Source organism: Tamandua tetradactyla, chromosome 16 (genome assembly GCF_023851605.1).
Source record: "Tamandua tetradactyla isolate mTamTet1 chromosome 16, mTamTet1.pri, whole genome shotgun sequence".
Taxonomy (NCBI): domain Eukaryota; kingdom Metazoa; phylum Chordata; class Mammalia; order Pilosa; family Myrmecophagidae; genus Tamandua; species Tamandua tetradactyla.
In genome coordinates this window covers 23582806-23607293 of record NC_135342.1, presented here as the reverse complement: position 1 = coordinate 23607293, position 24488 = coordinate 23582806, and the positions used below count along the sequence as shown (strand labels likewise).

The window sequence follows — 24488 nt, the reverse complement described above, 5'->3', positions numbered from 1 at the left end:
AAAGTTGGGTTTTTGGCTTTGTGCAACAAAGGAGATTACACAATGGAGGGCTGTTAGGCATCTTGGTAAGAGGTTGATCAAGGGGCTTGTTTATAGGAATTAGGCTTCTATTAGGTGATCGGCACCTGATTTAAAGAAGTGTGCTTTGGTTCTGGATTGGATGCTCTGGGGAGGTGGGGTAATTTTATGATTGGGCATCTTAATCATTGTTTATCTAGGCGGTGGGAGGAAATGAGCAAGGCTAATGCTGTCAGTTGGCAGCAGCAAGCGCCTTAGCCAGGTGACGGAGGTGTTTGGTCATTTTTGTGGTTTGGTAGGGGGCCTTGCTTTTGCCTGTGCTCAGGCGTGATGAGGGGAACAGTCATGGTTTTCTTCTTAAACTCCAGCATGTCATGGATGGCTTTGCTGGATATTGAGGTTCTGTGAAATGGTTTATGTTCGGGCCCATTCAGCTGAAAGCAGTCAGGGCTGAGAGGGAAACTGAGGCCCGGGGCCGCAGAGCTGATAAGAGAGCTTTGAGTCTGGTCTGTCTCCTTCCATGTGGATGGCTGCCTCCTTTAGCCAGAGCCATGGCCCTTTGGAATCCTGAGGTGCTGTTAGAACAGGCTGGCAGGACTGTGGAGGAGTTTCTGGCCCTCAGGGGGCGGGGGCATGTCCTCAGAGCAATCGCTGAGGAGGTCTTCTTCTGGGCCCCAGAGCCGACACCCCAGCTCGGGCTCAGCCCCCTTGCAGCTGCATCGCAAACTCAGGGCATCCAGCTAATTGGCAGTTACAGCAATGACTTCTGTGTATACAGCCCTTACTGCGACTTGATGTCATTTACTCCACACTACCATCCTGTGAGGCGAGTGGTTCTTAGGATCTTCTCCTCAACTCAGGGATGTTTGTCCCAGGAGGTTCCTTTCTGTCTTCTGCTCATGAGGTCTCACTACCTGGTGACCCCAGCAGTACCATGGATACAGCCATGGGCCCAGGATGGGGTGTGCCTTGTCATGGTGACGGGAGGCAGCGCTGCCCGAGGAATGGGCCCGCGTGTGGCCTCCTGAGCCACCACTCCTGAGCAGATTCTGGGCAAGCAGCTTCCCCTGTCGGAGCCTCAGTTTCTTCTTCTGTAAAATGGGGCTTATAAAGGACACTTGCCTCACAGGATGGTTGTGAGGACTAAATGACATCAAGTCGCAGGAAGGGCTGGATACACAGAAGCTGTTGTTGTAACTGTCGTTCAGTTGGATGCCTTGGTATTTGGGTCAACATCAGCATATGTCCAGAATTGCAGAAATCCCACATTGCATCTAGGACAGTGGGTCCCAGACTTTTTTGACCCAGTAGGAAATACATGCCATTGTGACCCAGAGTTCATGCACACACACATGCTCCTGCATACACATGCCACACTCACGCAAGTATTTTATAAGACAATACTTCCCCTTACCTCGTGGGTTGCTTTATGATATTGTCTATTCATTCTATTCTATTCCATTAACTAAATGCTGGCATGTGACTCATTAAGGTAATTTCATAGTTCTCTAGACACAAGCTAGAGATCTAGGAGGAAGGTAGACTATCTGAAGTAAAAAGGAGTGTAGGTCATCACTGGGGTTAATAGGTAAAGCAACAGTAGATGAGAGGGAAACCTAGAAACATGACTGAGAGTTGAGCAGTTTTGTCATCAGCCCACTTCTGACCAAAACACAATTTACACTAAAATGCAGATTCTGGGTACCCCTGAATTTCAGTTTCCATCTGTCATTCAGTTAATAAGTCAACATATTCACTAGGTTAAGGCATCCTGTGCCGGGCAGTGGTGGGGACACAGTGGGACACAGACAACTTTCAGGGCTCCAAGTCCAGTAGGGATGGAGACAGAGCAGAGTGGTCAGGGCTGGGATGGGGAAGCAGAGAGGGCTGCAGGAGTCCAGAGGAGGATTGGTCCCAGCCTTTAGGTGGTGGTGGTGGTGCTGTATCAGGGAAGGCTACCTGGAGGAGGAGGTTTTTCAATTGGTACAGGTGAAGTCAGGCCAAGGACAGGACAGGTATCCCGTGGCCCCCTCTCTTGGGCAACCCCAGACCCGTGCCCAAGCTCGGATCCGCCTCTTCTCCCGGTCCAGGCTATCAGCCCTGCGACCCGCAGGTCATCCGCAACCGCGTGAACCACGTGCACGGCTGTCTGGCGGAGCTGCAGGAGCAGGCGGCGCGGCGGCGCGCGGAGCTGGAGGCGTCGCGGAGTCTGTGGGCACTGCTGCAGGAGCTGGAGGAGGCCGAGAGCTGGGCACGCGACAAGGAGCGCCTCCTGGAGGCCGCGGGCGGCGGCGGCGGCGGCGGGGTGGGCACGGGGGGCACGGCTGGCACTGCGGGCGGCGCGCACGACCTGCCCAGCACCGCACGCCTGCTGGCGCAGCACAAGATCCTGCAGGCCGAGCTGGGAGGGCGGCGGGCGCTGCTGCAACAGACACTGAGGCGCGGCGAGGAACTGGCTGCGGCCGGCGGCGCCGTGGGCCCGGGCGCGGAAACCGTGCACCTGGTGAGCCTGTCGGAGCGCGCGGCGAGCGCGCGGCGCCGCTGGCAGAGGCTAGAAGAGGCGGCGGCGCGGCGCGAGCGGCGGCTGCAGGAGGCGCGGGCGCTGCACCAGTTCAGTGCCGACCTCGACGGGCTCTTGGACTGGCTTCGCGATGCGTACCGCCTGGCGGCCGCAGGCGACTTCGGCCACGACGAGGCGTCCAGCCGCCGCCTGGCGCGCCAGCACCGCGCGCTCACCGGGGAGGTGGAGGCGCATCGCGGGCCCGTGGGAGGCCTGCGGCGCCAGCTGGCGTCGTTGGGGGGCGCCAGCGGGGCCGGACCTCTGGTGGTGGCGCTGCAGGTGCGCGTGGTGGAGGTGGAGCAGTTGTTCGCCGAGGTGACGGAAGTGGCCGCGCTGCGGCGCCAGTGGCTGCGCGACGCGCTCGCAGTCTACCGCATGTTCGGCGAGGTGCACGCGTGCGAGCTGTGGATCGGCGAGAAGGAGCAGTGGCTGCTCGCCATGCGCGTGCCCGATTCCCTCGACGACGTCGAGGTGGTGCAGCACCGGTGAGCGCGCGCGCGCGCGCGCTTGTGGGACAAGAGGAGGGATTCCCAGGGCCACTTCCTCACGCCAACAGTCTCTCCTGCGTTGGTTCAGCTGTTCGTACCCATATTGCTCAGCTGCAACCGGGGCTTCCCATCCCGGTTTCGTCCTTAACCAGCTCTGTGACGTTCTGCAACTTGCTGTACCTCAGTTTGTCCATTTGTAAAATGGGGATGATACTGGTCCCTTCCCCACAGGCTCCTGGAGAGTAGTCCATGTGTCAGTCCTGTAGAGCACTAAGCACAGTTGGGAGCAGGGGAGGTGTCTGGGAGACCTACACCAGGGGTTCCTGCTACTGCTACCTGGCAGACCTTCACCTAGCATGAATTAACCACGTGACCTGCCCAGGGGCATCCGGCCTGGCCCCTTCCCCAGGACTCCCAGTGCCCCTGCACGAATTTTACCTTCCCGGCTAATAAAGTGGCTCCAACTCCTGTCACTTTCTCTCCCCTTACCCTGCTTCACCACCAGGTAACATAATTGTCTATTAGCTGCCTTATTAATGAGTTGCTAAATGAGTGGATGAACAATGTCTTTCTCCCTCTGCATCTCTCTCTCTCTCTCTCAGCATCTTGTTCATTCATTCATTAATGTATGCGTTCATTCACCAGCTATTTATCATTACCTTCTAGGTTCTAGGTTTCATGCTGGGCATTACTAGAAACTCAGGCCTAGTCCCTGCACGTCCCTTGCTCGCAGTTACCCAAACTGCAGTCCTGGGCATTGTTTTAAACAAGGGAGGGCCATAGTCAGATGAAAAAAGACCTCCCTGGCTGTCATGTGGAGGGTGGGTTGGAGGGTGTGAGAGTGGTGGCTGGGAGCCCAGAGAGGCAATGAGATGGGGTCCCAGGTGGGAGGGGATAGTGCTGGGCTGGGTGGTGTTGTGGGGAGGAAAAGAGGGAGTAGAAGGGAGAGACACGCAGGAGGCCAAGTGGATAGGCTCTGGGGCCTGACAGGCTGGGGGCAGGGGCACTCAGTGTCCAGCGCAAGGTCCAGTTGGACTCTGGCCTGAGGTAGAGAGGAGCTGTCCCCGGGAAAGGGACCCAGAGGAAGAATTAATTTGGGAGAGAGATGCCAAATTCAGTTTGAGTCATGGTGGATGTGAGAGGCCCAGAGGTAGCGTCCGGCAGGTTTTTGGGTTGGGGCTAGGGAAGCATCGAGGCTAGGGACAGAGATGTGGAGGCAGGAGTGCAGGGATGGGGGCCAAGGCTGTAGGGAGTAATGAGACATTCCTGGGAGAGTGTGAGGGTGTGAGGGAAAACCCAGGGGGCCCAGGACAAAGCCCTGGGGGATCTAATATTAAAGAGACAAATACAGGAGGAGCCAGCAAAGTTGCTGAGAAGATAAGACTAGATATTTAGGAAGGTGGCTTCAAAGAAGCCAAGGAGTGGGCAGATCCCAAGGGTCCAGGTCTCTGAGCACCTCCGTCCTCCTCCCACAGATTTGAGAGCCTGGACCAGGAGATGAACAGTCTGATGGGCCGTGTCCTGGATGTGAACCACACGGTCCAGGAGCTGGTGGAAGGAGGCCATCCCAGCTCAGACGAGGTACGCTCCTGCCAGGACCACCTCAACAGCAGGTAGGCGGGGGCTGGGGCTGAAAGTCCTTCTTGGTATCTGACACCAATTCTTTTCATCATTCCCTTCCTTATTCACGCAACTGTGGAAAGATGTGCAATTCATACCCCTGAGATGATAATTGCCTCCTGGCAAATCAGGAAAATTCTGCAAAAAAAAGCAGTAATACCCAGTGCTGGTGTTGATATGGTAAAATGAAGCTACAGTAAATTTACTTGGCTATTTGCTTATTTGTTCACAAACTATGTATTGAGTATCTACCATCTGCCAGGAATTTTTCCAGGCACTTCACATATCTTATTTTATCTCAATATCCCAATGCCCATAGTAAAGTCTCCAGAATTCAGAATGCACTAAGAATAGTAACAAATCATTATTGTCCCCCACCCTCACCCCGCACTACCAGCAGTTCCCCACGTGTAGGTAGGGGTCACAGATGAAAACACATATCCAGAAGAGAGAAATCCTTATCCAAGATTACTCGATCTTGTAAATCAGAATCAAACTTCGCTGTTTGTATCCAGAGCTTCAGTTCTTTATTATATATATTGAAGTCTTCCCAGCAACCTTGTGAGGTAGAAATTACCCCATGTAAGAAAAAATGAAATGGGCTCAGAGAGGTGAAGACACTGGCCTAAGGTCACACAGCAATACTTTAAGGACTGTGCCATTAACACTGTGCTGCAAGATCCCAGTATCCAGGGATTCCAAAACCTCTGTAGCCTAGACAATCCCAAAATATCATGACCCTAAAAACTAACAAAAACAACAACAATTGACAGCATTTGCTGAAATCTATGTGCCAAGTGCTTTAGCTCATGATCTCATCAAATACTCAAATCCATTCTATGAGGTAGACATTATTATTATCCCAGCTTCCAGGTGAGGAAACTGAGGATTGGAGAGGAAAATGATTTGCTTACGGTCACTTGGTCAGTCTATGGCCAAGCAGAATTTGAACTCAAGTTTTGAGCTCCATCCCTGTGGCATGAGGGGACAGAGTCAGTTAACTAATAACAAACAAAGTTAGAGTGGAAAGGAAATAGAGTATTATGCAGGAAATAGGGTGTCCTGATAGAATGTAACTGGGAGCTTGGGGATAATTTTAGATCTTGTGTTCAACATGACATTTTTTTTGAAACAACTTTTTAATATTTAAAAATTGCAAATGAAATTTATAAACAAATTACCTGTCCAATATCATGCCCATAGCCTTAAAAAGGGATGAAGAATCTCCCAATGTACAGATATGGAAAAGTATCTAGTCTCTTAGAATTGACCCCTAAGAGAAAAAGTGTAATACTTTTTTGTACAAAAAGTGATGCAAATTTATATATGGTATTTGTATTTGCTCTTATAAAATAAACAATAAAATTGATTACCTATGGGATGAGATGGTATAGAGAATGATGGGAGTAGGACTCCTCAATTTATATATATATTTTTCAACTTTTTCTATTGTATAATACAACATATATACAAAGCAAAGAAAGAAAAAAGCAATAGTTTTCAAAGCACTCTTCAACAAGTAGTTACAGGACAGATCTCTGAGTTTGTCATTGGCTACCATACCATCATCTTAGAGTTTTCCTTTTAGCTGCTCCAGAATATAGAAGGCTAGAAGGAACAAATATTTTTTATCATCACAATTAACTTTTTTTTCTTTTTTATGAAAAATAATATATATACAAAAAAGCAATAAATGTCAAAGTGCAGCACAACGATTAGTTGTAGAACAGATTTCAGAGTTTGGTATGGGTTACAATTCCACAATTTTAGGTCTCTACTTCTAGCCGCTCCAAGATACTGGAGACTAAAAGAAATATCAGTTTAGTGATTCAGCAGTCATATTTGTTTGTTAAACCCTACCCTCTCTGTATAACTCCACCATCACCCCTGATCTTTCTGTCTCGCTCTTTAGGGGTATTTCGGCTGTGCGCATTCTAACTTTTTCATGTTGAAAGGGTCTGCCATTAATATGGGATAGGGAGATGGAACTAGCTGATGTTCTGGAGAGGCTGGACCCTCTAGGTTTCAGGACTTATCTGGCCCAGGGACCTATCTAGAGGTTGTAGGTTTCTGGAAAGTTACCCTGGTGCATGGAGCTTTTGTAGAATCTTATATATTACCCTAGGGGTTCTTTAGGATTGGCTGGAATGGTTTTGGTTAGGGTTTGGCAACTTTGATAGGTAGCCATGTCTAACTGAATCTATCATAAGAGTGACCTCCAGAGTAGTCAACATGACATTTTGAGTTGCAACCTGAAAGCGAATGACAAGAAGCCAGCCATGGGAGAAAAGGGTTTATGGATGGAGAGGAAGAGTACAGAGCATTCCAGGCAGGGAACAAAGGCCCGAGGCAGGTAAGGGTGTGATATGTTCCCGAAGATTGTCTTTAATCAATAATAGTGACAAATGGAGCCTGTATAAAGCACTGAATAAATACTCATTTAACTCTCACAACACTCCTGTGAGGTAGGTGCTAAGACTGTGTCCATTTTACTGATGGGGAAACCAAGGCACAGAGAGAGTCACTTGCCAAAAGTTTACAGCTAGGAGGTGTCATACAGCTTGGATTTGACCCCAGGCAGTCTGGCTCCAGCTCTATGCTGATAACGTACCACACACATGCTGCCTGGGAAGGGGGAACTGAGGCCAGAGAATTATTATCTCTGGCCTGAGGGTAACTGAGCAATGCATGATTTTTTCCATTAATTTATTTTGAAATAGAGCAGCTTTGCCTTTGTACCACTATGTCTCAGCACCGGTTTTGTAGTAGATACTCAGTAAATATTTGTTGGGCCCAACATATTATCTGATTGTAGTGAAAAATCCATTGTAAGCCAGTGGTTCTCAAACTTTCTGGGATCAGAACCTCTTTGTGCTGTTAAAAACTACCAAGACAGGGTACAAGGGTAGTTCCGCAGTAGAATTCTTGCCTGCCATGCAGGAGACCTGGGTTGGATTCCCAGCCTGTGCACTGACTCCCCACCCCCACCCCCACCCCCCAAAAAAACCCAAATTCAACAGATGGTGCTGCAATAATGGGATAGTCACATGGAAAAAGAATGTAATGTGACCCCACCATATGGCATGCAGAGGGTCTCATGGGCTTATTTATGTGGCTTATATTTATCAGTATTGACTATGTTAGAAATTCAAAACAATACTTTAAAAAAAAATCAAGTTGCTTAAAACTAACACTAATAAGTATATTACCTGTTAATGTGCGAAGGTATTTTTTTTATAAACAATAACTACTTTTCAAAACCAAAAATATAGCGGGAAGAGTGGCCTTGTTTTATGTATTTTTTGGAAATCTCTTCAATGTCTGGCTTAAGAGAAAGCAGCTGGATTGTCATGTCTGTTTCTGAGTTCAGTCTTTTGTGAAATAATTCTAGAAGCCTCTACTATACACTTTGGAGGAAAGGAGAGTTAAAAAGAATATGTGTTGGGGTGCAAGGGTGGTAGAATTCTTGTCTGCCCTGCAGGAGACCTGGGTTCGATTCCCAGTCCATGCACTTCCCCCCCCCCCAAAAAAAAACATACTCACATGGAAAAATAATGAAATGTGACCCTGCCACACAGCATACCAAAAAACAAAACAAAACAAAAAAACCCCACATATCTTAGTATTTTATGAAAATCGTTCCTGTCTTTCCTGGATCAAAGGTTGAGAAGGCTGTTTTTAAGTGATGTGCTGAATAGGGTACCATTTAAGGAGGGAGAAACTAGGGCCCAGTGAGATCAAGGGACTTTCCAAGGCTGTATGGCCAGGGCCTGAATTTGGCGCCTGCCTTCCACACCCAAAAAGCCCACCTAACCTCCTCAAGCCGCTCTCTTTCCCCTGGGCAGGTGGAACCGCATCGTGGAGCTGGTGGAACAGCGCAAAGAGGAGATGAGCGCTGTGCTTCTGGTGGAGAACCACGTCCTGGAGGTGGCCGAGGTGCGCGCCCAGGTGCGCGAGAAGCGGCGAGCAGTGGAGAGCGCTCCCCGCGCCAGCGGCGCCCTACAGTGGCGCCTTAGCGGCCTGGAGGCGGCTCTGCAAGCGCTGGAACCACGCCAGGCCGCCCTCCTGGAAGAGGCGGCCCTGTTGGCCACGCGCTTCCCAGCGCAGGAGGCGCGGTTGCGCCTGGGTGCCGAGGAGCTGGGCGCCGAGTGGGGTGCTCTGGCCAGCGCGGCTCAGGCCTGCGGCGAGGCGGTGGCGGCGGCCGGGCGCCTGCAGCGCTTCCTGCACGACCTGGACGCTTTCCTGGACTGGCTGGTGCGCGCCCAGGAGGCTGCGGGCGGCAGCGAGGGGCCCCTGCCGGATAGCCTGGAAGAGGCCGACGCGCTGCTAGCGCGTCACGCCGCACTCAAGGAAGAGGTGGACCAGCGCGAGGAGGACTACACGCGCATCGTGGCGGCCAGCGAGGCGCTGCTGGCGGCCGACGGCGCCGAACTGGGCCCGGGCCTGGCGCTCGAGGAGTGGCTGCCGCACCTCGAACTGGGCTGGCATAAGCTGCTGGGCCTGTGGGAGGCGCGCAGAGAAGCGCTGGTCCAGGCGCACGTCTACCAGCTCTTCTTGCGCGACCTGCGCCAGGCACGCGCCGTGCTTCGCAACCAGGTGCCCGCTCGGGGTGCGCGCGAGTGGAGGTCGGAGGCCGCGCGGGGTTGCGGTGACAGGGAAGGGTGTGGGGGGATGCGTGGGAGAACTGCTGGGCTAGTGGTTCATCTCATGAGGGTGGGAATTGAGAGGGTTTGGAATGGATGACTGGGATTGTGGATTATCCGGTGTGACCGTGTGTAGGCATTCGGGTAAGGGGCTTTGAGGATTACGGTTTGTGGGTCCTGGGTGGTTGTTTTTTTTTCCAAGGTGGCTAACAGTTCTTAGACCTCCAGAGTGAGGAACAGAGTTTGGGATTTATTGCAGTGACTTGCTGGGTTTGTCAGGAAGGAAATAAGTATGAAGATGATTGATAATGATTAATGGGGTTCAAAGAAGATCCATTGAACCCCATTCTGAATTTGTCCCATTCAGAGGACAAATATTATAGGGATGGGTAAGTAACCCAGGGTGAGAGATTATTGGGAGCCAGCAAGTGATTATGGATTGTGGTGCATGAATTTGCAAAGTACCTTCATCATTGGGGATGACAATTCACAAATTCTTTGGAGAAGGTAATTGTGTTTGTGTCTTGAGGAACCAAGTTGGTGATTCCCTGAGGACAGGAGGTGCAGTTTGGAGATCATTCAGGAACAGGAACCAAGTTTGAGGATTTGGGCAAGATAGAGTACCCAGTTTTCAGGTTGTCCAAAAAAAGGCACCAATGTTTGGGGATCATCTTAGAAAGGGTGACCACCTGTGCTGGTTATCTAGGGTTAGCTAAACCAGTTTGGGGATTATCTGGAGGGCCTAACTGGGGAGCTCCTAGAATCATGAAGTTGCTGAATATCAAAGCTGAGCTGATGGCCTTTAGTAGCCCTTTGTGACACATTCATTTTACAAGTTGGAAAACTAAGCCCAGAAGGGAAAAGAGCTTCCCTGAGGTCCCACAGCACCCAGACCTTCATCTATTAACCAAATGTTTGCTGAGTGCCCAAGCACAATTCTGGGTCTGAGCACACACCAGGAGACAAATCACAAAAAGACACTCTCATGGGGCTGACATTCTGGCAAGTATGTGTAAGGGAGAGGGGAAGAGACAGTTACCAAGTCATCAATGCATATATGATAGTATAAGGCAGGGTAAAGGGATGCAGGTAGGGTGGTCAGAGACCTGAAGCATGCGAAAGAGCAGGTCCTGGAGGCGCAGACTACCAGGCAGCAGCACAAGCATGGGCAAAGGCTCTGAGGCAGGACCATGCATGAGTGCGAGAACACAGCCAGAGGGAGGAGAGTGGTAATTTCAGGCTGGCAGCCTCTTCCAGGCTACTGGAATGGAGAGGGGCTGACTCCCGGCCCCCCTTCCCAGGAGATGACACTGTCAGGCCTGGAGCTCCCAGCCACAGTGAGGTCAGTGGAGGAGGCATTGAAAAGGCACCGGGATTTCCTCACTACCATGGAGCTGAACCAGCAAAAGATGCAGGTGGCCGTGCAGGCTGCAGAAGGCCTGCTGAGACAGGGCAACATCTACGGAGAGCAGGCCCAAGAGGCGGTGGCCCGGCTGCTGGAGAAGTAGGTTCCCCAGACCTTGGGGAACAGGGGGTGGGGTCTCGGGAAGGGGGTGGAGTCTAGGCATAGGAGGTGGCAGTCTGGGTCCAGGGGTGGGGTGAGGGAGGCCTATTCCGCTCTCCTCCATCACAATTTCTGCTTCTCTGACCCTCTCTGATGGCTACTAAATTCCAAATGGCTTTAGGTTTAACTTCAATTTATGCTTTATTAAAAGGTGACACATGGTTGTTAATCCAAAAGGCACAGAAGGATAGACAGTGAAAAGTTCCTCTCCCACTCCTCCCCTCAGTTTGGGAGAACATATTTCCTTAGCATATGTGCTGAGAGTAGAAATTTGCTGTCCTTAGATGCCCCACATCTGCCCTGCTGCTCTGCCACCCCACCCTACCCCCAGACCTCTCCAGATCTAGCAACCAAAGATTAGGCACAGGTTCTGCCCCAGCTGTCCACATGGGACTGTGTTCCCCACCATGCTGGTTGTCTTATATTAGAGAATGAGCACCCCAGCCACACAGTCCTCCAGGAAGCACCTAGGTCTGTCTGTGTATCTGTGTGGTCTGTCTTCTGTGCTCCCCCTTGCTTTTTACCATTCTCTGCTTCTTTTACCATCTGTTTCTCACTACTGTCTAACTCTTGTTTTTCTGCCTCTAATCAAGAACAGGCATTTATTGAGCATCTACTGTGTACCAGGCCCTGAGCAAACCAGAATTCCACCCACCCACCCACCCCCCCCCGCCCCTTAGAATTCTGGTGCTCATGGCACATCCTTTCTAGGATTTCACCCAGTCCCTCAAGCCTGGCCTGGCCTGGAACTTGGGCCAGCCCTACGTGCGAGGTGCTGCTCTTCAACACATTTTTTAGATGAGGAAATGGATGTTCAGGGAGAGGAAGTACCTTGTCCAAGGTCACAGCCAGGAAGTGGCACAGCTGGAATTTGAACCATTTGTGTGCTCGGAGACTGGAAGGATTGGCCTCATCCCTAGGACTGGCTGACTTGACAATTTGGCTGATAAAGGCATGGAAGGAATGATTTCAGTTCAAATTCAGAGGCATTTCTGAGCTCCTGAGCTGAATTGGGGCCTGAGGGAGTCAGGACTTTACTTGCTTGTCTTGGCCCTTTCTTTCTCTGCAGCTCTGCTTCTTTCCCTCTCTACAACTTTCTCTAGTACTCTCTGTCTATTTCCCTCTTTCTGTCTTTCTCTGTTTTTCTTTTCCTGTTCTTTCTCTCTATATGTTTTTCTCTCCCCCATATGCATCTCTCTACCTGTCTGTCTTGACTGTTTCTTCCTCTCTTTTTTTCTGCCTCTTTCTCAGGCACTTTACTTTGGTTTCTTTCATCTACCTCTGTATGTCTCTCTTGAATTCATTCATTCAACAAATATGTATTGATCATCTACTGTGTGCTAGGCCCTTTTTCTAGCATCGGGAACACAGTTGTGAGTAAAACAGGAAAGTTCTTGCCTTTTTGGAATGACATCCTAACAGGGGAGAGAGACAACACAAATCAGTAAAACACAGTGTGTTAGCTAGTGACGAGTACTAAGGAGAAAATTATAGTATTGGGAGTGGTCAGGTGAGGCATAACTAAGGAGGTGACATTTGAGTAAAGATCTGAAGGAGGAGAGGAAGTGGCTGTGAGTAGCCCTCCAGGGGAAAAGCTTTCCAAGCAAAGGACCCTCAGGTGGGCATGGCGAGTTAAAGGAACAGCAAGGGGGCCAGTGTGGTTTTCCCCAAGTGAGTAAGGAGAAGAGGGCCAGGGGTGTGGGGAGGGCCCAGAAAGTCCCAGAAGGACTCTGAGGGAGCTGGGAACCTCGGGAGGATAGTATCTGTCTGTCTCTGTCTGTTGCAGCCCTGTCTGTCTGTCTGTTGGGCTGTGTCTTTCACTGGTTGATGTTTTGCCACTTCTCTGCCTGCCCCCTCCTGGGCTGTCCCTGTCCTGACTCTCCCTGTCACTTTCCCTCTCTTTATCTATGCCCCCTGCCCCTGCCCCAATCCACCCCATCTACTACTCTTTAACTCTTTCTTTCACTACCCGTGCTGCATTTCTCCCCGTGTCTTCCTATTCTGTATCCCTGGGTCTCTTTCTCTTTGTCTCTCTTTCCCAAGGCCACCGTCCCCATATCCCTCCTCTCTAGGCCTCTGCCAGTCACCCCTCAAGATCTCTGTTTATCTCTTTGTCTCTGGACTTGTGTCTGTGTATCCACGTGTAGCTCTTTCAGTTTCGTTCTCTCTTTAGATCTTTCTTCTTCTCTTTGCCTCTCTCTCTCTGTATATATATATATATATATATACACATATCTCCCTCTCAATATCTCTCTCTCTCACTCTCTGGGTTTCTGTCTGTTGGTATCTCTCACACTGTCTCTAGATCTCTGTTATTTCTGTCTGGGCCTGGGTCTCTGTGTGTGTGTCAAGGTCTCTGTATCTCTACCCCAGATCTCTCCAGGTCTCTCTCTCTCAGGACCTCTGTCTCTGTCTCTACCCGGCTCCAGCTCTCTCCCTGGTCATGCCCCACTGACATTTCTTTGCCTCTTCCAGACTGCCTCTTCCTCCCTTCCCTACCTTGGTCTCTACCCCTCCTGTCTTACATGTGCGCTGGGCTCCCCTACCCTTCTCAGAAGAATGCCCTCACAGACTAGTGCTAGCGCCTCCTGTCCCAGGTCTCCCCCCATCTCCCATCTCATCATCTCCAGGAGCCAAGAAAACCAGGTACGGGCCCAGCAGTGGATGCAGAAGCTACACGACCAACTTGGGCTGCAGCATTTCCTTCGAGACTGCCACGAGGTAGGACCTCCAGCTGTTCCCGAGTGACGTGACCTTTCCGAGGGATGGAGGGAACTGCTCCTGGCAGAGGTGCTGTGGGGGCGGGGACGCCCAGTCTAAGTGGGTCGCGGAGCGATGTTCGATCTGCGCCGCCAGGAGGCGCGCGAAGTCCGTTCTCCTCAGTGCGCATGTTTCTCAGGGCCTCCCCGCCCACGCAGGCACTGGGAAGAGGGGTGGAGCCCCTGGGCGCCCCTGGCAACGGCGCGCGTCCGCGCCTACGGGTCCCGCGGGAACGCGCGCTGATCTCACCTTTCACTCTGGAGATTTGTGAGAGGCACCCCTGCTTGGGGAGAGAGGGGTGGAGGTGGCCCAGCAGCCCAGACCTTCCTTGGCTCAGAGATAGTCCTGAACCAAGCCTTCGCCTCTTTTAAAGGTGTCCAGGAATCAAGCCCGTGCCCCCTTAAAGATGATTTACACACCTATCGGGATCGTCTTAAATCAGACATGGTCCAGACCTTTTTCCCCATTAGAGACAGTTCAGGAGACACATACACACACACACACACCCGCCCTTTCCTTGCATGCCATGAGAAGCTGTACATTAGAGATGGTCCACTTCTTCAAACGAGATGGTCCCGGCCCAAGCTCCTCCATCTGTGCGAGCTAGGATCAGTCTCCCTGCCTTTCCTGGTAATCCAGAACCTAAGTTTCCCCCAACCAAAGTTAGTTCAGGAACCAGGACCTGCCCCCACCTCCAGTTAAAGATGGTTTGGATCTTTCCATGGTGCACCCCCATGATGCTGTCCCGTATATGAAGTGGACAGGGGCCCCCATAATCTCCACTCCCATATAATTTAGGCAGATCAGGACTCAGGCCCATTAGAGATGGGTCCAGGAACCCTTCTCCCTCCATGGGAGATTGTTCTGGACTGTAGTCTTATAAGAGATGATCCAGGGCCCCTTCCTATATCCAACACCCCCATACAGCAGAGGTAGCCTGGGATCCAAGCCACTCCCCATTCGCGTTGGTTCGGGAGAACCCCAATACATATACTCCCGACCTTCACACAACCCAGGCCCCAGGCTCCCCCCTCGCCATTAGAGATGGTCTAGGAGCCCCCTCCATCCCCACTCATGTGAGATTGTGCTGGAGTAAAGAGCAATCATCTGAGATGGGGCAGCACGCCCCTCCCCGGTACTTTAGGGAGGGTGATGATCCCTCCCCCACCAGCAACTGGGGCCCCGGGAGGAGGCGGGCACGGAGGCAGGCATGGGGCGCGCGCGCGGGCGAGCGCGCTGTCGCGGCGCGGGGGAGGGGGCGCGGGCGCGCGTCCGCAGGAGCCTCAGCTGTCGCCGGCGCCGCGGTCGCAGTGGAGGGGCGAGCGACCGCCCGCCCGCCGCAGGGACGCCCCGCCAACGCCGCCGCCGCTACAGGTCTCGGGGGCGCCCAGGGGAGGGGGCTGACGCGCGCCCCCGCCGAGAGGGGCGGGGAAGGGGGCTCCAGAGCGTGCTCGCCCGCCGGGGCTGCGGGAGGGCTAGACTCGGGCGTTGCGGGGGCGGGCCAGGCAGGCGCCGAGACCCCCGCCCTAGGGGAGGGCCGGGGAGGCCGGGAGCTGTCCGCGGTGCTGGGCGGGCGGGACAGAGGGCCCGGGTCCCAGGGGAGGGATGCGGGAGGAAGAGAACTTCTAAGGCTACACCTGGGGGAGTCTGGATTTGCCGTGGGGGGTAGGGGCGTCTCATTCTCTCTAGAGGGCTCTTTTCTGGGTGCTTGGGATCTGAGATTTTCCCAGGGGTTGGGGGACTCTCAACCTTTTGGATTTTTTTTTCCCTTGGTTTTGTGGAATCTGTAGCCTTGGATAATGGAGGTGAATCACTTTTTTGGTGGTGGTCGTTATGGGGGGACTCTGCCTGGGGTGTTGAGGGGCCTGGATTTGCTCTGGGTTTGGGGGCTTTGACTTTTGGGGGTTCTCCATTATCAGTTGAGAACTCTGGCTTTGCCCTCAGTGATGGGGGGGGTGACAGTCAGCTTGAGGGCGGGATACTGTCTCCTGTAGGGGGCTTTGGCCTCACTGTGGGGCTGTGGCTGTCATTGGCAGAGTCTTCTCTGCATGTCGGGGACCTGTGACTTGAGTCGGGGGACGCCGCATTTGCCCTGGCACTAGAGTGTGTGTGAAGGAGTCTGAAGCTGTCCTGGACCCCTGGGAAGCACATGCTCAGGGACGCGGGGTGGGGTTTGGCCGGCTGGGAATTTGTCCTTGGCTGCGACTGCGTTTGCCTTCCGGGACCGCCAAGCTGGAGTCGTGTTGTGTTTTTTTTCTTTTCCGGGAGGGAGGAGGAAGACCTCGTGACTGAAGCAGGGTGGGGGGGGGGGGGAGAAAGGGGAGGAGAAAACAATCCCAGGTGCCAGGTTTTGAAATGAGTGAAGAGATTCTGGCTGGACTTGGGGGGCAGGACCTGTTTATTTATTTTGGGGGGGGGTGTTCAGAAAGCACTCTTATGATTAGTCCCACCCAAGGTGATGAGAGAGGCCCATTCTTTTTGGGGGGGAGGGTACTCTTGATACTTGCATTTTGGGAGACCGGTTTGGGCTGGTGGAAGTAGAACTGACTTTAGTTTGGAGGAGGCTGATCTGGGAGGTTCTCTCTGTTCTGTGTTGGGGAGTCTGGAGCTAGATTTTGGCATAGGCTGGTTTGGGGAGCCAGAAAGCAGCCTCAAGGCTCATCTTTGAGGGGTTGACTTTAGTGGGGGGCTAGAACTGATCATGGCTTGGAGAACTGTGGCTTTGACATCTGGGGGCTGGATTTGGAGAGCCATGTGGACTCATATGGGGGAGGGCTGAATCTGGGTTGTGGGGGATGGGTCTACTTCAGATTGAGGGGATGGTTCAGAGGGAGATAAGACTTGGTACTTTTTGGGAGGCTGTCTGGGATATTGAGGTGGCCATACAGGAGCCTGGGGCTAGATATGGGTCTTCATTTGATACATGGGGAATGAGTTGGGGGATCTTGAATTGGTTCTTATTGAGAGTGGCTAAGACTGAGTCAGAGGACCTAAGTGCTGGTATTGGGAGAGGGGGGCTGGATGCAGGCTGGTGGGGAGTTGAGGAAGGCTGCCCTCAAGACAGAGAGGCCAAGGGACTGGGTATTCTGGGGACTTCTCCAACTATGGTCCATCCCCTAGAAAAGAGCTGGAGTTGGTCCTGTAATAAAGTCCTCACTTGCAAAGAAAGGCTTTTCCATCCCTTCCTCCTTCCCATCCTGGCAACCCAGGCCCTGAACCTGGGAGGTCGTGGAGGGGATGGGGGCCTTGCCAGATTGGGGGGGTCCAGCTGAGCCCCCCACCTTGTCATGCACAGCTGGATGGCTGGATCCATGAGAAGATGCTGATGGCACGGGACGGTACGCGGGAAGACAGCCACAAGCTGCATAAAAGATGGCTCCGGCACCAGGCGTTCATGGCCGAGCTGGCTCAGAATAAGGAGTGGTTGGAGAAGATTGAAAGGGTGAGGATGCAGCAGGCCCCTCTGCCTGTGCATGGTGTTGAAGGCCACCTGGGACCCCTGGCCTTGGTGCCTAGACTCTCCCTTGCCTTGGCTGTTCTCACATCCCTGAAGTGGTTCACATCATCTCCAGGTCTGCTCTAAGCAATGTGGCCTTGAAGAATTCATATAATGTCTTTGGGCCTCAGTTTACCCATCTGTAAAATGACCAGAATCTCTTCTAAATGGTGCCCATACCCTCTACTTGTTAGATATCTTCACCCTGCTTGTACTCTCCCCTACTAGCCTTCCTTCCACACTGTGTGAGGCATCTGAGATGGAAAGTCTGGGAGACAGGGTGGGGAAACCCTAGGAAGCTCAGGGTTAAAATGAGCTTTGGATTCCTACAGGCCTGGGTTCTAATTGTGACTGTGACTATTACCTGCTATGGAGCCTTGGAGAATTGTCTTAACCTCTCTAAGCCTGTTCAGTCTTCTGTAAAATTAAGGGAATAATAAATAAGGAGCTGTAATTACTATGGTATTGTCATTTTAAGTATATAATTATAATAATATATGTGGCTCTGGGCCACCAAGAAGCTTGACTTCAGTCTTGGAGGGACCCAGGCAGATGTTTGTTCCAAGTCTGAACCCCAGAACTGCTTCCTCCTCTGGCTAGATGGCTTGCCCTGCAGCCCTGGATACCTCTGCCCTCCTAACTGAAGCAGAAAGCTGCAGTGCCCTTTAACCTTTGACTGGCCATTGATACTCCATAAATGGTGGGACATGGCAGAGCTTCACCTCTTGGCTCAGAGTTTAATGGAAGTTCATTATCTCTCTCTCTGTCTACTTCTCTCTTATTGTCTCTTACGGTCCCTGCCTCTACCTCCCTCCCTGCATCTCTCCCTGTGTCCCGTTGGCCCCCATCTTTCTCTGTCCTCCCCACCTTCTTCCCCCTCCCCTTTATCTCCCACCCCCCACCGACTCGGGGCAGGAGGGCCAGCAGCTGATGCAGGAGAAGCCAGAACTGGCAGCCTCAGTGCGCAAGAAGCTGGGTGAGATCCGACAGTGCTGGGCGGAGCTGGAGAGCACCACCCAGGCCAAGGCGCGGCAGCTCTTCGAGGCCAGCAAGGCTGACCAGCTGGTGCAGAGCTTTGCTGAGCTGGACAAGAGGCTCCTTCACATGGAGAGCCAGCTACAAGACGTGGACCCCGGTGGGGACCTGGCCACCGTCAACAACCAGCTCAAGAAGCTGCAGGTATGGTTTGGCTGGCCCAGATGGGGGCTCCCTACACTCACACCCTACTCAAGGTATTTCACCCAGAGGAGGTCTAATACAGGGATTTATTTCAAATGGCTTGGAAGGGCTGAAAGAGCAAAAGGGAACACTGAGGCAATCTAGTATTAGCAACTGTTGGAAACAGCCACCCCCCCAAGGCAAGGGGTACAAAGGGAGGAAGAAGAGTTAAGATTGAGGAAGGAGTAGGTAAATAACCAGCACACTGAAGTCTTCGACTAACACCCATTTCCCAGATGGAAAAACCAAGGCCCAGATACTGAGTAATCTTAAGGGCATCCACTGAGTACTTCCTCTCCCAGGCTCTGTGCCGAGCACTCACCAACTCCTCCTGGCAAATGTAGGAGGTTGGCACTATTATTATCCCCCATTTCACCAGTGGGGAAAATGAGGCACAGAAGGTGATGTGCCTGGCCCAAGGACACATAGTTTGCTAGTATCTCCCTTGTGAAACTGGAGACTCTTAGAGAACAGACACCATGTCTGATTTATCTGGGCACCCATCCAATGCCAGTATGTGACTGCTGACGTGCAGAGACTTGGAGGGGCGAGAGTGGGAGTTGCTTCTCAGCTCCCACGATGTGAGGACTCCTGCCTTCATGTGCTGGGAGCACTGCACCTGACAGAGGGGAGCCTTCTTCTACCGGCAGGAGACCGAGGCTCCGGAACATGGACTTATTCCTGGAGGGTAGGAGGGGCAGAGCCTGGATTCAAACCCAGCTCCTCAACTCTTTCCTGCTCTTATTTCACACCCTCCCTCTTTATTATGCTTATAGAGCACTTGGCACAATGTCTGGCAAAAAAAAAAAAAGTCTACTAATAATAAAACATTGACACCAGTTAGTATTTATTCACTCAGCCATGCATCCAACATTTATTGAGCACCTATTGTGTACCTGTTGTGTACCAGGCACTGTTCTAGGTGTTGGGATACAACAGTGAACAAAAGCAAGCAAAAGCTTGCTTCCCTCCTGGAGCTTACAGGCAAAAGGGCAAAAAGACAAGTAGGGATGAATCTGCTGGCTAGTAATGGCATCCCTTCATATACACCAGCTTTTCCCAAATGCTGTGGTCTCCAAGACCCTTTGATAATCACTCAATATCCTGAGATCCCCAAAGAGCTTTAGTTACATGGGTTATATTTATTGACATTTGCTATACTAAAAATTAAAACTGAGAAATATTGAAGTTGATTAATTTAAAAGTAACATAACAGATCCATTAAACATGAAAACAAATAACATTTTTATGAAGAATAATTCTATTTTCCAAAACAAAAAAAAATTTCAGTGAGAAGATTGGCAGTGCCGTCACTTTTCCAGCTTTTTTTAACATCTGGCTTACTTGAAGAGAACTGGATTCTCATATCTGCATCTACATTCAGTCTGTTGCAGTGACACAGATTGTGTAGTCCCTGGAAAACTCCACTAGACACTTGGGAGAGAGTGAGAGTGATAAAAGCAAAGAGCTTCTTAATGTTTTTATTAAGATAGTTGACCCGTGGACCCCCGAAAAGACCTTGGGGGCTCTCAGGGCTCCCCAGACCATGCTTTGAGAACTGCTAATTTAGGCTACACGCCAAGCACTGCGCACCCTTCCCGCCTCCCCAGCAGCCTACAGGAAGGAGCTGCCAATGGGGGAACCACAGCACAGAAAGGATGAGTGGCGACTTGGCTCTTGGTTCCCGTTCCCCCTCCTTCCTTGCTATTCCCAGGCCCTGCTGGGGAAGCTGAGTCTCTCCTGGCTTCTGAAAAGTCATGCCCTGCCTGAGGTCTGGCCCCGTCCACTGGGCAGACAGTGTACACACAGCAAATGGCTCCAATTTGGCTCTGAAGAATTGCCCAAAATATTAGCAGAGAGCAGAGCAGCCAGTGGCCTTGGTAGTCAGCCAGAGGCCAAATGACGAGACCTTGGGCATTGGAGGGAGACAGACTTGGGTTCAAATCCCAGCATGGATGCTTGTTTATTCCCACCCTGAGCTTCTGTCTTCCCGTTTTAGGTAAGGATCTACCAGGGCCTCAGGGCCAGGTGAGGTTGTATGGGGCAAGTGTCACTTAGTGTGCTGCCTGGGTTGTGGTGAGCGCTCCCGAAGTGAGGACCCACCAGTGTCCCTCCCAGAAACAGAAGCGGATGCTCAGTTGAGAGAAATTCGAGGAGGGCTTAATAAAGAGTCTTGACAAAGGTGTGAACAGGGTGAGGGGAAGCCATGAGGGAGAGTACAGCACCGCAGGGCTGCCAACTGCTGGAAGGGCAGGAGCTGGGACACCCCCCAGCACCCTGGCAGCTGTGCAAAGACTCAGGGAAACAATACCCCGGCCTCCCTCTCCTTGCTCTGCCCAGCCTCTTCTGGCTTCCTTAGGCCACCCAGGATGGGTTTCATGGACATGCACTTAGAAGGCCCCACGCTTGATTATCTTCAGTTGAGGTCTTGAAATTCAAAATCATTTCTGAACAATGGGGCCTGCATTTTCGTCATTTTCCTTTTGCACTGGGCTCCACAAATTGCGTAGCCAGTCTGAGCCCAACACGCCTGCGAGTCAGAGGGCAGGGGAGCCTGCCGAGGGGGACCCCGCAGGTCACCCCCTCGCCGTGGCCCAGGACAGGTGGAGGAGCTTGGTGACCGGAGCAGGGAGGAGGGAAGCAATGGAAGACATCACCTAGCAACAATAATGACTAGTTTTTTAATTGTTTTGCTCTGGTTATTCATTCTTCCTGGGAGCCGGGACCCAGGCGGGCGGATTGAACCAGTTGCATCACTTACTAGCTGAGTTGAGCAAGCAAGTGACTTTGCCTCTTGCTCCTGACCTCCATGGGCAGTGAACTGGGCAGCCCTGAGACTCTAAGCCCCTCACCCACTGCAGGCCCGAAGGAGGCGGCGCTGCATCTCGGATGCTGGAACCAAGCTGCCTGGCCCTGCCACTGACCAGCTGGGCAGCCCTGGCAAGAAACTTTGTGCCTCTGTTTTCTCCATGGTAAAACAGGCATAGTGATCCCACTGAGCTCAATAATAGGACTGACACTGTAGGATTCGAGGACATATCGCGTAAAGGAGTGTGGAATTGCTGGTCCCTATCATCGTGAAAAACAAATTATAACTGGGGCTCAGCATTTGCTTTCAGGTGTGTCTATTTAAATCGTCTTTAGCCTGAGGTATACATTGTCACTATACTGTGTTCAGAAGTTACTTGGGTTAGTTATGGCCCCACTTTGGGGTTATGTCATTCATGTGATACAGGGTTCCTTCATCTTTTGTTTCTGTTTGTATTCCTTCTTGGACAATCTGCCCCCCACCCTTTGTTACTTTTTAGATTTATCTGAAGGAAATGGTAGGTGAATAATGATACAGTGTTAAAAGTCAGAACTATCTTCAGTTCACTTGATTTTGCCGAATTGCTTGCCTGGGTCCTTGTACCAATTGATGAATGCTCCCCCCAGCAGTGAGTGACACATCCTGTGTCCTCTCATCCTTGCCAACACTTGGTATTGCCACATTTTAGATTTTTCCCGGTCCCATGGATAGGAACTATCATCTTACTATGGTTTTTGCGTTTGCATTTTTTTTCTGGAACTCGAGCCTCCTTGTATCTGTGTATTGGCCATTTAGGTTTCAGAGGGAGGATTTGGGGCCTCCTGCTCTGAACAGGCCTGGGATCCCATGATGTGGGGTCCCTGAAGGGATGGACACCGGCCTAGGGTCATGCAGCTCTGGGCGCCCGGTTAGGCCCCAGCGCGGGCCTCCTGGGCCTCTCCCCAGCAGAGGGAGCCCGAGACAGGGAATGTCAATGGGCCCGGGCTCCAGATGGAGCCCAGCTGGGCCTCGGGAGCTGCCCAGGGTGAGGGGAGAGGCCTCCCAGGCGCCACCGTCCCCTGGGGCACGCCCGAAAGCTGGGGTGCTGTGCGTGTGCGGGAGTGGGGGGCGGCTGCCACCCGCCTGGCACATTTCCTGGCTCCTTCTGCTCTTCAGGCCGCTGGGGTCAGGCTGGATGGGGGTGGGGGTGGGGTGCTAACCTCTGGTCTGAGGGGGTGTGGGTGGGTAAGCAATCCGTTCCTTTCCCCCCTTCTAGATCTCATCTCTGTATTTCTCCGCAGTCTCTCGGTGTCTTTCTGTTTCTCTTAGAAAGTCTGTTAACTTCTGTGCCTCCCCACCATCTCTTTCTCTTTCTCAGATTCTGTCTCTGTCCATTTCAGTCTCTCTTTGTCCTTCTGTCTCCATCTCTGTGTCTTTCTCTTTATTTCTCTCTGTCCTTCTCTCTCACTCTCTTCTGTCTCTTTTTATTTGAATTTTCCATCTCCGCCTCCCTCCTTCGGTTTCCCCTCATCCCCTGTGCACCCATCACGTCCTTCCCTTGTCCCCCACCCCAGCTGCTGCAGCAGACCCCCAGCCCCCCATCTCCAGGGCCCAGGCCACGTGACATAGCGCAGCCCTCCCGCAGCGCCTGGGGCCCGGCTGCCCGGCCCAGCTGAGGGGCCAGATGGTGGAGTCCCAAGTCCTTGCCTTCCCTGGGCCCGGCCAGCTGGTCTGGCTCCGCCTCTGGCTCCCGCTGGAGGTGGGGTTGGAGGGGGGCTGATCTCCTGCCATGTGAAGGGGCCAGCCAGGGGAAAGGCTCTAGAGGCTTCGCAGCTGCTGGGCTGAGTCCCAGGGGGGCCCCACCACCCCCACTTCCACTCCCACCTGAGCAAGGCTCTTTCTCTGGCCAAGGAAACACCGTCCTCCCCACTTCTCTCTGTCCCACATTTCCTTAACCAGCTCACTGTGGCCTGGGGAAAGAACCCAGTTTGAGAGCCACACAGTACGGGGTTTGAGGGCAATGGACCCCACCTTTCTGATCTTCATTGTCCCCAATTATAGAGAAGCAGACTGGTCGTAAGCTTGGGTTTTGTGGTTACATTCAAATGTAACCTGGGTTCAAATCTTGGTTCTGCTATTTTTTACTCTGGGCTGGTGATTTCGTCTCTCTGAGCCTCAGTTTCCCCAATAAGCAGCAAAGTGGCTCCAAGCGGGAATCATGTTGATCCAGGAATCAGGGCTTACTGTACCTCACCAGTGGTGTGGCAAGTACGTGAAGTTATTTTGGATGTAGGGTCTTCTATTCATCTTTGTCTTTTTATTTTTTTTTTGAATCTTTGTCTTTTTAAACCATTGATTTTTAAAAAAAAGAGAGATAATAGTCACATATGCCAAAATGCACATTTTAAAGTATACAATTCAGTGTTTTTCTTTTTTGTGTTTTTTTTTAGTTTGCAAAATTGCACAACCATTACCACTGCCTAATTCCAAAATATTCATTGTCATTACCCCAAAAAGAAGCCCCTCTACCTTAGCAGTCATTTCCCATTCCCACCTCCTTCAAGCCCCTGGGCAACCACTAATCTACTTTCTGTCTCCAAGGATTCGCCTCTCCTGGACATTTCACATAAATGGAATCATACAACATGAAGTCCTGTGTGTCTGTCTTCTTTCACGCAGCATCATGTTTTCGGGCATGGTGTAGCAGGCCTCAGAACTTTATGGATCCTTGGGTTTTCATGGTTAAAGTTAGATCATATATTTTTTAATGTACCTTTAATATTGCCCGGCTGAGAGAAGCAGAATAGCCTGATGACTGATCGAAGAAACGCAGTCAGAACCCATTTCTGGGGCGCCAACTGTGCCAGGTGCAGGAATCCAGCCGTGAGTCAAAGACAATATCCCCGTCTTCTTTGGCCTCATAGTTGTGAGGATTGAGTGAGTTGATCCTTGTCAGGTGCTCAGAGCAGAGCCTGGCGTGGAGCAAAGACTCAGAATGAATTAGCCATAAACGGAAGGGCAGAAAGTGAAAAGTGAAAAGTCTTCCTCCCCCTCACGCACACGGTTCCACCCCCAGAGATGTATCTGTTCTTCAAAGTTTCTTCTCTGTCCTTCTAGAAACACTCTTTGTGCACACACCAAACACGTGACACACATACACACTGGTACGTGCTTTTTTTTTTTTTCAATGCCAAAATGTCCTGAACATCCTTCCCTATCACATAATATGGATATACCCCAGTCTTTTGAACTGCTGATGAATGTTCCACAGTCTGGTTTGATAATCTTTTCCTTAACTAGCCTTCTCTGGGAGACCTTTAAGCTGCTTCCAGT

General features: G+C 51.8%; 1 protein-coding gene across 1 annotated transcript in view; it reads left to right on the top strand.

The window, feature by feature from the left end:
- Nucleotides 1-24488, top strand: part of SPTBN4 (spectrin beta, non-erythrocytic 4) — a 71914-nt gene that overhangs the window by 26625 nt on the left and 20801 nt on the right. Inside the window, exons 15-21 of the mRNA XM_077131814.1 lie at nt 2109-3063; nt 4542-4679; nt 8532-9282; nt 10631-10833; nt 13524-13614; nt 16949-17095; nt 18065-18328. Of these exons, the coding sequence (XP_076987929.1) occupies nt 2109-3063; nt 4542-4679; nt 8532-9282; nt 10631-10833; nt 13524-13614; nt 16949-17095; nt 18065-18328 (2549 nt within the window). The remainder of the gene's footprint in view (nt 1-2108; nt 3064-4541; nt 4680-8531; nt 9283-10630; nt 10834-13523; nt 13615-16948; nt 17096-18064; nt 18329-24488) is intronic.